The sequence below is a fragment of the Sphaeramia orbicularis genome, chromosome 16 (assembly GCF_902148855.1).
Source record: "Sphaeramia orbicularis chromosome 16, fSphaOr1.1, whole genome shotgun sequence".
NCBI lineage: Eukaryota > Metazoa > Chordata > Actinopteri > Kurtiformes > Apogonidae > Sphaeramia > Sphaeramia orbicularis.
The window spans coordinates 35739100-35752857 of NC_043972.1; the positions used below are offsets into that span (position 1 = coordinate 35739100).

Below are 13758 nucleotides of genomic sequence, written 5' to 3' on the forward strand. Positions count from 1 at the left end.
TCCTACTGTACTTTCTAGTCCACAACGTATTACAAAGTGTTAGGAAAGTAGAACAGGACTATCATATAGAATTCCATTTAACGATTCTATATTTATATGTAAATGAGTAATTTTTATCTAAAATGATTCTGTGTATTACTGCAATAAATATGTGCCTGTCACAGTAGAAGATACTGGGATTTTAGTTCAATACCAAAAAATATTCGGCTCAAAAGAATAAAAAAATGAATTTTGGCCAAGTCCTGAGATGAACTGGCAACTCATCCAGGGTGTACACCGCCTTTACCCATGGGTAGCTGGGATAGGTTCCAGCACCCCCCACGACCCAAGGATAAAGCAGGCTCAGAAGATGAATGAATGAATGAATGAATGTAGATTTTTGGCCAAAATGTGTACTAAATGTGTACAAAGTATGACATGTTAAAATCCTTGTCAGTGCACTCTGCTGGACAGGCTGTGTAATTACTGGCACCTCTTTCAGGTTATTTATCAATGTAAATATACTCTAATGTATGTGTATAATATAGGGCACTGGTCTGGTCTCTGGTGACATCCTCCATTCATGAATAAAATGAGAGCTGCTGGTTAATGGGGCATTAGATATGAATTTGAAAGGGTGGGAGGTTAGCAGCTTGTGGGACAGACAAAATGCAAGTTATCACTTAATTATTCATTGTCCTGGTTCAGCACTGTCCAGATGACAATATCAGGTATCTTTTTCAAAGTACACTGTGGTAATAAGCAGTGGTCCCTGTATGAGTTCAGTATAAGAAATCAGTTGGAGGGCAGTATGGTCTGTGTTTTGTTTTTGTTTTTTTTTTGTTTTTTTGCATATGAAGGCAGCGTTGACCCATATAGCACCTGCAGACAGACTCTAATTGTTTGGTGCGGCCTGCTCCTGCCTAAGCGTTTCATGCTTTCACTGTTTTGTTGGTAATTATCTAATTATGAATTCCCCTTGTGAGGATAAGGGTAGAGTAGAGGAGGAGATGAGTCAATGCAGACATAAACAAGGCGGAAACAGAGGCACCTTCCCTGTAAATATCCATCAAACACAGCCTCCATGTGGGCGCTGACAACACTGAGACACCGTGTACCTGTGCGGATCCGGGGCTGGCTTTCACCCTGGTGCTGAGCTGCTCCTGTGTGATCTGGCTGTGGTTGTGTCTGCTGTACAGCAGGCGGACAGGCACCGTGTCCTCCTTCCCGACGAACCTGCCCGCATCACGAAGAGCCTTCAAGCTCGACAAGGCGTCTCCTGCACAGAGAGGAAAACATCCTCTTTGCAGTAAACACACACACACACACACTGAGCACAAACCCCGCCATCTGAACCGTCGATTGGTCCTGTTTCCTTTGATAACATGAAGCAGCTACAGGCTACATGCAGATTTACAGGAGGATCATGAAGTAGCCGAAGCCATAATAAAGAAAAACAAACACAGGCCTTTACGTGTGAATTAACAATGTGTTTGCGCGATGATATTTCATGCAATCTCTAAAACAGCATCCGTTACCATTTCGGGCGTCAGGGCTGCTCTGGTGACCGACGTGCATCAATCCACAGACGCACAAAAGGGAAATCCACCATCGCGGGCGCATCATCAGCAGCATCACCTTCTCTCTCTGGAAATGAAAACACAATGCGGTATTCCAGGAGCAGGCTCTCGGGGTCCTGCCTTCGCTAGGGGAGCTTGGAGCCGGTTCGGGTTGTACGCTTAGCGCAGTCCCTCCGGTTGGGGGCCATCGGGGTCCTTACGTGTCTGAACGCAAAGCGCTTTTAAGCGCACCGAGACCCTGCGGATCAGCAGCACGGAGGAGGCAGGGAGGAGGGAGAGGGAGGGAGAGAGAGAGAGAGAGAGAGAAAAGAGAAGAGGAGGAGGGATGGATGAAGGGGAGGAGAGGACTGGGGACACCTCCTTAACCCTCTCCTGCACATGGATCTGTGTTCTGTTTACAAAATCTGGTCTCATTTCAGACCACCTGATCAGATTTAAACAGATATGTCTCGGATCCTTTTATTTTTCAATTAACAGTTATATTTCATTTCCTTAGGACATTTAATTATTAATATTGGTAATATTGTATTTTCCTGAGATCCAGCAATGTATTTTCGTCCCCTGTATTCGACAATTTCACAGCTTTACTTAAAAAGAAAAAGAAAAAAAAAAAACACAAAAACGCTGTCTACTGGAAAGGATATTAGATAAAAGATTACTTTTTTTTTAATGTATCTGAAGAAACTGTTGCATCATGCTGTTTCTAACTATTACTTTCCTGGGTCTCAGGTGAATAGAGTATTGATCTATTGGTTTGATTGATCAGCATCAGTTCAGTCTGTTGCTGACTGAACCGTGAAGCAGAGTTGAACATCACACTTTAATGTGACGGATTCTGAGTTTTGTTGTTTTTTTTTTTGTTTTTTTTTTTATGTTTCTTTTTTTGGGTGGTTATTCCTGGGGGGCATAGTAGCGCAGTGGTTACAACCGTCACCTCCCAGCAGCCCCTGGGTTGAAGCCCAGAGTGGGCCAGATGGGACATGGAGTTTACATGTTGTCTGTGTCTTAGTGGGTTTTCTCTGAAGGATTTGTTTGTCTTTCTACACCCTCTCTGCAATAGCCTGCCACCTGTCCAGGATGTCCAATAGCAGCTCCAGTTCAGAAAAATTGAAGATTTTTTTTCCTTTACGAAGTCAACAAGATTATGCAAAATCATGATCCTCTTCTTCTGCTTCCGTGTTCGCAAAAACCTCCAAGTGTTGAGATGTCTTTTTTATTATTTAACATTGCTCACAAATGCCTGCTCACTGTGGACTTCTTCGTCACCCCACAGTAAATTCTTTTGCATTAATAATTCCTTGAGAACAATTTTCTTTTGTTGATGTGATGTGTTTATTCAAGATTGATGCATCAGGGGCAAAAGTCAGCAAAATCTGTCATAACTGTACAATACTGCTGAAGATATAACAGCTGTCTTTCAGATGAGTCGCTTTTTTAGAGTTTTTTTCCTGCTGCCAGTTTGTTTACTGGCAAGATACAGAGAATCTGCATTTGTAACACTGAGGTAGAGTTGTATGATTTCCTGTATCAGACTGTGTTAAATCAGTATGTGCAGTAAGAGCAGGGGAAAACTAACCGAAATGATCACATTCTGCATCATCTTCTTATTTGTAGCATTTCTGATTGTTCCTTAAGTCCTTTTATAAATGTCAGCAGCACAGATTCCCATTTGACCCGGCGCATCCATTTGAAAGCGGTGAGGGAGAACAAGACCACTATACTAATGCACTAAATGCAGAGAAAAGCTGAGCTAATGCATCAGAAAAAAAGCACATGAAGGAAGGTCATGAAAAGTGCACTTAAGAATTCTAAAATGTCACAAACAAAAGAGCATCACACATCAGCAAAAGATCCATATTGAGTCATTCTGTATAGAGTCACTGTTTTATGGAACAATCATTAGAAGATGTGTCTTCATCATCCTGATAACTCTGTAAAATCAGGCATTTTTTAACCTTCTATTTTCATTACAGTATGACGCTCCTTTAACAGAACATCTTGTATTTAGTAGAGACTTAAATATATTTACCAAAACTGTAAAATATACTATTTGGCAGAGGCAAAAAATTTGTTAAATTTTGTGACACTTTATACATTTGTTTCTATACTCATCTTTGTTTACATCTGGCTTCAGAGCCAAACAAAGTGCTCTCCATCAAATGATTATTACAAAACAAATTGACTTTTTTCTCCTTTGTCTGTGGCTGGCATTTTATTGCAGTTGGTTGTGTGTTTTTGTAAAAGTATTATGTTAAAAAAAACAAAAAAAAAAACCTGATGCCCTGTAAGGTCAACTTTTTGTTTTCTGTTGTGAAAAGAACAAAATATCTGTATGAAACAATGAATATTGCAAGCAGTGATTTAAGCAGCATGGACAACACGTAGCAAACATAAAAATGGTGGATATTTTACTGAATGGACATTATCATGTCAGAAACACATTTTTCATCATAAACCGAAAAAGATCAGTTTTGTGAAAGCTGACATTTTGTGCAAAATACATTCAATTTTAAATCCTTTCTGAACAAAATATAAATTCAATTTCAATCAATTCTGTCACACAAAGTATGTGCATAATGTAATGTTAAAAGTACACATTTTAAGGCCAATGTAAATGTAATTATCATTTTTAATATATTGTACATCTTTTATATCTTTACCATGTTATATTCTACATATTACACATCAGCAGCTGCCTTTCATCTGAAATCAAACTGAGGAAAAGTATGCAAAATTTAAAAATCATCACAGCATTCAGTCCATGGTAGAGAATGTTTTTGGAGATTTGGCATTTTTAATCCTTTTAATCCCTTCGGTTCCTTATTAGTCCTCAAACCCCAAAAATTCCACGTCCATGTCATCACTAGACTGAAACAGCTCCCACAGCCTCAGTAAGCTGTTATCAGCGCTGTCATTTAACTGCACATGTTCTTGGCAGAAAACCTGTGCATCGACTTTACGTCTTTTACGCTTGTAAACTCTGACCCTTCTTTGTATTCTTCGTACTGGTGAGAAGTCTTGGGGTTGAAGACCAGTCTCCTTTTCTGAGAGACTGTTCTCAGTCATTTTGACATTTCCACTCCGCTTCATGTCACACAGTGAAGTGTCCTGCCTCTTTGGAGACTCCTGTTTTGTCATAACATTCAAGCTTTTTGAGGATGCTTCCTTCTGTGTGTTCATATCATGAGTGTTTGTGGCTGATCTGTCAATGTCTGTTTGACATATTGGTCCCCATAGATCAACTGGAGTAACTCCAGGAGGAAAGGGTTGATTAGAGGCAACACATTCACCTCTAGAGGGAGCTGTTTCCTCCTTGAACTGAGGAGTTCGGTCTTGATCAGCCTGATAACATGAAGTCCAGTTCTGTCCACATGGTCTTTTTCGTCCAAGGGATCTGTGCTTGGACGTATTTGAGTAAGTGCGACAGTACCTCCTGTTGCCCTCTGTGTGATGAAGAGGAGCAGGACCAGAATCAGAGGTGATTTTTAAAGCATGTGCTATCTGATACTTCCCATGTCCCTCATCGGTGTGGTTGATAAGCTGCTCCTCTTTAATAGTCTCTGTGGTGTCACCATCTCCCTTGTGCTTTGGCTTAGTTTTCCCACATGGTCCAGGACTGATGACAACAGAGGATACACTGCACTTTGGTTTACTGGGATCAAAAACATCTCAGATGAGTAAAGTAGAACAGAATGCAAGGAGTTTCAATGTTTTAAGAGCAATAACATTTAAATGAGTTACAAGAATTGTATATCCAAATGAGGTTTTTTTTTTTTAGAATTACCTTTTCATTTTAGATTTGATGTGGATCAAGTTGCAGTGCATGTTTGAAACTAGTCTGTCCACCACCAAGTACTCATCACTCTTGGAGAAAGCCTTGTGACGTTCACTCTGTAGATGCTGAGCAAAACCACCCAGTTAAATTATTGATAGAGACAGATGTCCAGTAGAGGTCACACAGTTCCCTCTAATGTACAGTGGAGCAAATTACGCATAAAAGAGCATCCCATAGGGAAACAGTAACAGTTAACAGCAAAAGTTAATTTACATCTTGTAAGACATCTGTTTGATAATGTGACAACTGTACCATCAGGAAAGCTTTGTACATGTTAATGTAAAGTAGAGGTCGACCGATTATTGGCCAGGCCGATTATCGGCACTGATAGTTGGAAATTTGACGTATATCGGTATCGGCCTTTTTTTAATCCGACGGGCTGATATTAAGAAATCAATTTAAAACTGGGTTATTTCGGCTCAGATGCAGCCCGCCCCCCCTCTCTCCTGCACTATCCACTCTGCGCCCTCTGATTGGTTGACGCGGAAGCTGTCCTCACACACACAGACTGGGACTGACTTGGGATGAGACTGTGTTCTACAAACATTTTCTCCATTACTAATACATAGTGTGCAGAGCGTTTAGAGCCAGATTGATGAACTAATGTTCTGGTAAAAGCTCATCAGACTCCACCTTAGCGTGCTTCCCTAAAACAAGTGAACTGAGTTTTTTAGGCGCTCTCTCTTAATCACACACACATGCTTTTCTATTACAGACTGTTTTCATCTCCATATTATCAGCAGTCTTCTTTTAACTAATTCTCAGACATGTCAGGAGGTAATATGTGTTAGCAGAGCTGCCGCTAATGTTTACTCTGCTCTGACGTTCTTCTGAAACATTAGTAGTAATTGTGAGATGTAGAGCACAGGGATGTTTAGTACAGTTTCAGAAGAGTTTTCTGCCTTTACCTTTGACACATGTGTTTTCTCTCCGGAGCTTCTCACATGAGAAAACTTCGCCTCTCCGCAGTGTGTACTCCGAAATCCGACGCGGAAGGAGTACCCCTGCGTCAAACAGTGCCACTATGGGGCTCTGACCATATGTGTCGATTTCTGACTATTTGGGATGAGACTATGTTGGTATGTAATGTAATAGTGTGTGTTTGCGTTAAAGTCACATGAAGAACTCTACAACCCACAACTACTAATGTTGCTGTGAGCTTTCTAGTCCTATGACCTGAAAATTAAAGTGAAGTTGACAGAGAGTAAAATTCAGAAGTGATTTATCTGAACATGGTGGAACATTTTAAATCCTGTGTGTGCTCATTAAAGCCCTAAAGGTTGTTTGTGTTTTTTCAGGAGTTTAATTGCACTCATAGCAACTATCATACTTTTTTATGTAGCTTTTGTCACATTAATCATTAATAATGTAGCAACATAGTTTTGAATGACAGGGTCCCTGCTATCGCATGGTAAAATATAAAATTTAATAATGAAATCAACTTAAGGCGTCCCAAATGCTGTAATAAATTAAGCATGATGAGTTGAGCATATGTCAGCATGTGGCCCAAGAGTTTACAACAGTCTCCCTGTATGTTTGTTGTGTTTGAACTTAAAACAAAGATAAGTCATTATAGTTATACTTAAATTTTACTTTATTTACTGTGGAAAAAATTCAGGGAGCTATTTATTTAAGCTTTTATTCAACCTGATGAGATACTTCTGAGTCTAGGAAATCCATGCACTTCTGGAGCTATTGTTTTCTATTTGTTTGATTAAATAAACATGCTTTAGGCATTTAAACGAAGTTCAGTGTTTGCATTATTCAAAATTTTTCACGCCAATTTTTACACTTTTACTGCAAATGAATATCGGCTTCAAATATCAGTTATCAGCCTCCTCTAACTACTGATAATTGGTATCGGCCCTGAAAAACCCATATCAGTCGATCCCTAATATAAAGCCCTGTAGGCAAGAACATTATTTGACTCCATTATAATACATTATTGTATGTTATATTATAAGTATTGTGATGAAGAGAAAATGCTTATTCCTGGTCATAAATGTTGCAGTTAATTATCATCAGTTCAATAGTAATAACTCAATATTATTTATGAGCGGATGACTTGAGTTGTCCGTTTTTGATGCTGTGAATCCTGGGTGTAAGCTGAATATGACATGCTACAAATAAAGACATAATTACATGTGTGCTTGGTATGTGTAGACAGACTTCACATTTAAGAACTTACTGTTGTCAGATTGTCGTATGTAAGCTCACAGCACTCGCAAAATCCTTGTCGATTCTTGCCTCTGATCTTCTTTTGGCCATTTGCTCTCTTGTCACTGGCACCTCTGTTTCCAATCCAAAAAAAACAAAAAAAACAAAAAACAGCTTTGTTTTTCTGGATTTTTAGAAGATTTACTTTCTGTCTTGACAAGGAACCAAATGGCCTCTTGTGCAGTTCAAATTACACAGACTGTCCAGTTGTAGAAGGTTTGGGGGGGTTTTTGGTCTTCCAGTTCATGAATTAAAATAGTCATAAAACTGCCAGACAGACAGTAAGTGAACTTTCTTGAAAACATTTCACCTCCCACCGAGACTGCTTCTTTAAAGAGGCATCTAAGGCCTGTTTAAAGCATATTTACATCTTTACCTCACTCTTTTATGCACTTTCATGAACATCTTTAATTCTTGTTAACAAACACTTTCTTTAAAAAATTTTAATCACTCACCTACCATTTAACTTTTTTAGACGTCAGAGCATGCTGTAGTAAACCCGTGTTTGTAAGAATAATATGAGCTGTGGGTAATTCCCTCAGGTGAGGCTGCAGAAGTGGCAACGTATAGAAATTAGCCATACAGGGCTCAAAAATCCCTCAATCCCTTCATGACTTAACAACGGGATAACCTCAGAAACTGTTGGGGAACATGCCTCCAAGTCTGTGAGGGTGGACATTGTTTGCATTTGAATAGCCCTTTTTGCTTTGGAAGGTTCCTGAAATGACCCAAATGTATCTCAGGGTACATTCACACCAGGATGATCTGGGGACCTTGGTTAAATTGGGCAGGGAATGCCAAAAAACCTCACATCTTCATTTGGTTTGGTTAACTTTCACATTACACTTTTGAATGCAGACCAAACCATCTGGACGATGTCACAGGTACAACAGCAGCTCATTGTGGGTGGTATTGATCACTTTAACGTGGTGTGAAAGTGACCTCAGTCCCAGCTACTTAAGAGCTCACATGGTGGCCAGGTGGGCTAAAGACTGTCATGTGACCTCAATCCCCCTGTAGGTGTAAATGACTCCACCAATTTTAAAAGCATGCCAGTCCCATTTGTTAGAAGAATAAATATTTTCAAAAAACTGTCTTTACAAATTCCAGTTGCCTTCCATTTGGCATTTTTCAGACAAATTTACAAATATTAAAATTCTTACTGTGTCAACACATTTAATCAAAAGAATGAATGAGAGAGAAATGGTTGTAAAATTATAATAATATGACAACAATTATCCAAGAACAGACATTAAACATTAAAATAGGGGTTAAAAATGATCTTTTCAAAAATCATAGTATTTATGAAATGTTTTGAACTGTTAGTTGAAAGCAGATCAGACATGAGACTCCATACCTGCATCCTTGCTGCTTGCTCCCAGGAGGACCCTTTTGGTCAACACAGAAGGGAGTACAGGGAGGAATGGTTTTCAGGTTAAACTCAGGCATACTGGACATACTGAGGTAGACTGGGCGATAGCGTCTGAGAGGAGCAAAAGAAACATGTATAAGATGGATGATGGTTGTAAAAACCAAAAAGAGGGATGGTGGAAGACAGCATTTTACATCGTCCTGTCTCTCACCTGCTAGAATCCTCAACCTTGACAAAGGGTTTACTGATGCGTTCACCTAAAACAATACAAATACATAGTCTAGTGCATCAGGAACATATATCAATGTATTCTAGTTGTAAGTTAAGTGCTACAGCATCTAAGAAAAAGTAGTTTAGTTGCCTAAATAGATAGATGTTTACCTTTGACCTTCTGAAAGCCATGCTTTGCTGATGACTGAGCGTTCACCTGTTACAAGGGAAAGAACAAATTTTAAAAAATTAATATAACAAGTTTAAAAACCACACATATCATAAACACAAATATAACTTACTACTGTTTTGACCACAGTCGTAGCAGGAAATTGGCTGCAGAGTTTTTTTTTCTTCTGAACATTTCTTATCATATCTGAAAACAGCATGAAAGAAAATGAAATAAAACACAATTACATTCCAACACAAACTTACACAATGGATTATGTGATGTTTAAAAAAAAGGCACTCATGAAACTTCTTCGACATACCATCCACATAGAGGATTTTCACACCCCAGTCCAGAGCATTTGAAAGGATCTTGTCCATGTGTACCCTCTTCTAAAAACAAATAAAAGTGTGTGAGCACAAAAAAAACAGAGGTCATTAGAAAACTCATTAGCACTGACTTAACAAACCTGTTCTTTAACCACTCTCTTCACCAGAGATTTTCCTCTGCTTGTGGAAAACTACAAAAAAAGAAGATATTTAGGTGCAAAATAGACATATTTAAAAATCATATGTTTCACTGTGATAAAGCAATCGAAGTAAACTCACTGGAAGAACAGAGTCTGTTTGGCCCTGAAACCTGCTTTTGACATCCCCATGGCTCGCAGGCTGGTGTGGATTTGAGTAAGGATGAGGGGAACTCGGTCCAGACTCTGGACTTGGGACAGGTGAGTCCTGCCTCAGGCGGTGTACATATTTAGCTTCCATTTTGTTGGAGACCAGATACTTAATTTCTTTACTGAAGAACTTCTCAACAATCTGAGTGACAAGAAAATTGAAAGTTCAGCTTAAGTGTTCAGCATGGAAGTAAATAAATGTCAAACAAATGAAGGTAACACTCCCATTTCCTTTAATATCCACATTTTGCAGTCAAAACACCTAGCAGTAATACAATTCGTCTCACCCCTCCCAAATCCTGTATGTCCCTCTCCAGGGTCTGTGCCATTCTGTTCGACGGCAGGTCCAGGTAAAACACTTTCCCAGCAAAAGGTGCAGCTTCAACAGGACAGGACACACATGATGATGGTTTAGCCTGGCTCACTGTTGCTTTATCACCAGTGTTGGTGATATTTCCTACAAAAACATCATTGGGATAAGAAAGGGAGACAGTTGTTAAGGGACTGCCCTTAGGTCCAGTAGTTGTAAAACTGCTCAACTACATGATCAGTCATATGAATCTACTCATATAACTTACTGGCTTTACAGTTATTTAGTCAAATTTAGTGAGAAGATTCATCCCATACTGACATCACCTGCCTCTGCCCCCCTGCATGAATGGTGTCTAGGGTTTGGGTTTTGCCAGACTTCGTGGTCTTATGATAGGTTTATATTAAGATGCTCAATCTCATTCTCAAAATGTTTGTACTTTTTCCTGAAAATCTTTAGAAGTTACCTGAATGAGTTACTTATCGTACTGCCACAACTTTCTATTCTGTACATAGACTACCCCCTCTGCTGCTCTCTCTGGTGTTTGTGACTCTTTATAAGGCTGTGTTTATAGGCTGTGTTTTCTAAAACAAAAACTGGAAGGAGGATGTTGATTGCGTTAATGCCTAGATGATAAAACCCCTCAGAGAAAACTGTTTCCGGCTTTTAAATTAAAGCTGACTTGACTAAACATGGTTATTACATACAAACATAAAGACGGCATTGATTATAACCTTACCTTTCCAGCTGGGTTCGATATGTCTTTGTGTGCGTCTTGGCTTCATTTTATTCTCTTTCATTGAGACAATAGTTGGCCCTTCAGACAACACAACTTAGGATGTAAACAAAGAGGAGTTGTTTCCAGGCGACTTGTTTAGAAGTGGAAAACTGTTACAAATACATGCGTACTAAATGTAAAATATTAAACATAACTCGTCTGACGGAAGTGCTTTTTCCTCCTGTTATTTAAACTTTGAAATGCTGTCTCGTTGTGCGATAAACTAACTGACGTTGTGTCGGTTAGCTCTTCTGCTTCTGTTACGTTATTCTGTAAACTAACGCAGATGCTATTAAACGAGCCAGGAGCCGAACCTGCATGTTTACAACCAGAACCTAGGCACGAGTAAGCGGTTTACAGCCGTATGAGTAGTTTTAACAAACTTTACCAAATAATTTTAACAAATGACACTTTCCCGCTTCAACCAAGTCCAATGGAAGCGAAAGTCTGTGTTGCCACGTTTGACATTTTCCAGTTTTCCATTCAAGACTACATTTCTAGCTGTTCTTTCCAGTTTGAATTAACATTAGACTCCTCAGAGTCCTAAATAATGTTTTAGTCATTTATAAGTTTCATATATCATAACCAGTGTAGTAATATTATTCTTCTTCCCTCAACAAAAAAAACACTTGACAAGTTTTACGGGAATTACTCATATCTGGCAACACCGGAAATAGGTAAATATAGCTACAATGTTTGAATGTGATGTTTCCACACGACTGTAAAAACCAAAACATGAATCAACAAAACGTTCAAAAATAGAAAAAAATTAAAATTAAATTAAAAATAAATTACGCCACCAACAAAATAATATTTCATACGGTGCAAATATAAGTGTGTTTTTTAGTTATAACTCTGTATATTTCACATACGTTGGTGAATGTGCTGCCTTTGAATTAATATTACGTCTGAAATATTATTATATAATGTTTTCCGTGAAACCATAGATGTATGGCGTCTATTGCGTTATTATTATGCGTTCTTACTATTAGTATAATTATTACTATAATAATAATAATAATAATAATAATAATAATAATAATAATAATAATAATAATAATAATAAGCTGTCTTCGGACACTTGTGACCTAAACTGGTTTATCATTAAACTACTATTATACTACTTTTTTTTTTTTTTTTTAACATGTGAAAATAATTTTTTTACAGAGTATATTGATGGTTTATATTATGAAATAAAAGAAATACACCAACCCATAAAACAATTCCACATAGACTAGTAATGGCCAGATTTTGGTTTTCTTTCATTTTATGCTGAAAAATAAAACAGCTGCAACTTTACCAACATTTACCAATGTACCAAGCACAGTGTTAGTGGCATCTGGTGATTTGCAAATCTTTGGTTCTGATGTGTGCAATAACAGTGTACTGAATTTACAGAGATACGTTTCAGTAAAATAATAGTAAATGTTCCTTGTCAGTGTTTTACTATTATATATGAAATTTGCAGATTCATTTACCGTTACATTCATGTGTATTTTGAATTTCAGTGCTGCAAATATAAAGGTTGGTCTACAACGTTGCATCATATTCTATAAAATCATCTCATGTTTGTCGTGTCTATTGCGTTCAATTTTTCATGCCTATTTTCAACTTTGTGACCATATGTTTTTCCCCAGCCAATCCAGCAAGGCTGGAAATAATCTTAAATAGGAAGTGACGTTTTGTCTCAATATTTAAAGAAACACTAAGGCCAATCCTTCATAATCACAAACAAAATCAACATATTTGGTGATGTGTGTTTTTCGTTGATCAGTATCGTGGATGAAAAGCTATGATTGTAATCTTCAAAGTGACTAAAGCGGTCAAACAAGTGTAGTGGACTGAAGTATTTCCCTGTGAGACGGAGTGAAGTAGCACAGATGCAAATACTCTGTACTGTGTATTTAGGGAAAGTACACGATAGTCAATTTGACACAAACACATGTGAAAGGACAGTATGTATCTAAAGGGTCTTGCAATGACTCCTAAATTAGCCTCTACCACAGTGCTCATTTTAACTAGACAGAAAATAAAAATTGTAACATATTCAGTGTCCAGACAAGTGGTTTTAAAATGCAGCACTGCAACTGTAGGAGCTATTTGTCGGTTTAGTTTTTGTTTAAAGTTAATTTACTTTTTTTGTTTACTAACTTAGTTTTTTTTTTTCTTTGCTAATTGCTTATTTTTTTGTTTGTTTGTTTAATATTTAGAATATATATATTTTTTATTTTTATGGTTATTGTTTTCATTCTTTGGTATTTAGCACCTTTTTGTTTTGTGTTTTCTTATTGGTTTAGACCGTGGGCACCTGGGTATAAATAGGGAGCACAAAGTTGGACCAGCATGTACCCGTGTGGGCCTATGGTTTTTTACCAGATGATCAGACAGGATGAGCAGGAGAGACAGCACAAAAGGCCTTAGTTGTTGTTTGCCTGCAAAATCTTGAAAATAAACCGCTTGAACTACATCTATGATATGGACATTGTATTTTTGACTGCGTAAACCGCAAACCCATGATTTGAAACACTATTACCTATCCCTAAGATTCAAGCCAATAAGGAAGTGTATGGGTCCCGTTAGTAAACAGTAGGTGGCGATAAAGCCCCGCTCTGCTACTATTTACCAAGAAAGA

General features: G+C 38.1%; 2 protein-coding genes across 3 annotated transcripts in view; both read right to left on the reverse strand.

Annotated features, from left to right (window-relative positions):
* Nucleotides 1–1814, reverse strand: part of adam22 (ADAM metallopeptidase domain 22) — a 72999-nt gene extending 71185 nt beyond the window's left edge. The window contains exons 1-2 of one of the 2 annotated variants that reach the window (XM_030158317.1): nt 1518–1814; nt 1098–1258 (exon numbers count right to left, since the gene is read on the reverse strand). In XM_030158317.1, coding sequence (XP_030014177.1) covers nt 1098–1258; nt 1518–1614 — 258 coding nt within the window. In that variant the 5' untranslated portion in view covers nt 1615–1814. The remainder of the gene's footprint in view (nt 1–1097; nt 1259–1517) is intronic. The other variant, XM_030158318.1, reaches the window with a different exon arrangement.
* A 1765-nt stretch (nt 1815–3579) lies between these two features.
* dbf4 (DBF4-CDC7 kinase regulatory subunit) lies at nt 3580–11566 on the reverse strand. Its single transcript, XM_030157017.1, has 12 exons — nt 11088–11566; nt 10326–10495; nt 9971–10180; nt 9832–9882; nt 9685–9754; nt 9496–9569; nt 9365–9410; nt 9195–9240; nt 8969–9094; nt 7583–7685; nt 5344–5459; nt 3580–5211 (listed from the first exon to the last, which is right to left on the reverse strand). The coding sequence occupies exons 1-12, from the start codon at nt 11146–11148 to the stop codon at nt 4383–4385; spliced, it is 1902 nt and encodes a 633-aa protein (XP_030012877.1). The 5' UTR covers nt 11149–11566; the 3' UTR covers nt 3580–4382.
* Nucleotides 11567–13758: the final 2192 nt, after the last annotated feature.

What these genes read in the sequence shown, in the direction of transcription:
- dbf4 (XM_030157017.1), bottom strand. Translation starts at nt 11,148, where the DNA reads ATGAAAGAGAATAAAATGAAGCCAAGACGCACACAAAGACATATCGAA. An exon ending in ACATACAGGATTTGGGAGGG is followed by an intron (nt 10,181 to 10,325) that starts GTGAGACGAATT and finishes CTTGTCACTCAG; the next exon opens with ATTGTTGAGAAGTTCTTCAG. An exon ending in AAACAGACTCTGTTCTTCCA is followed by an intron (nt 9,883 to 9,970) that starts GTGAGTTTACTT and finishes CTTTTTTTGTAG; the next exon opens with TTTTCCACAAGCAGAGGAAA.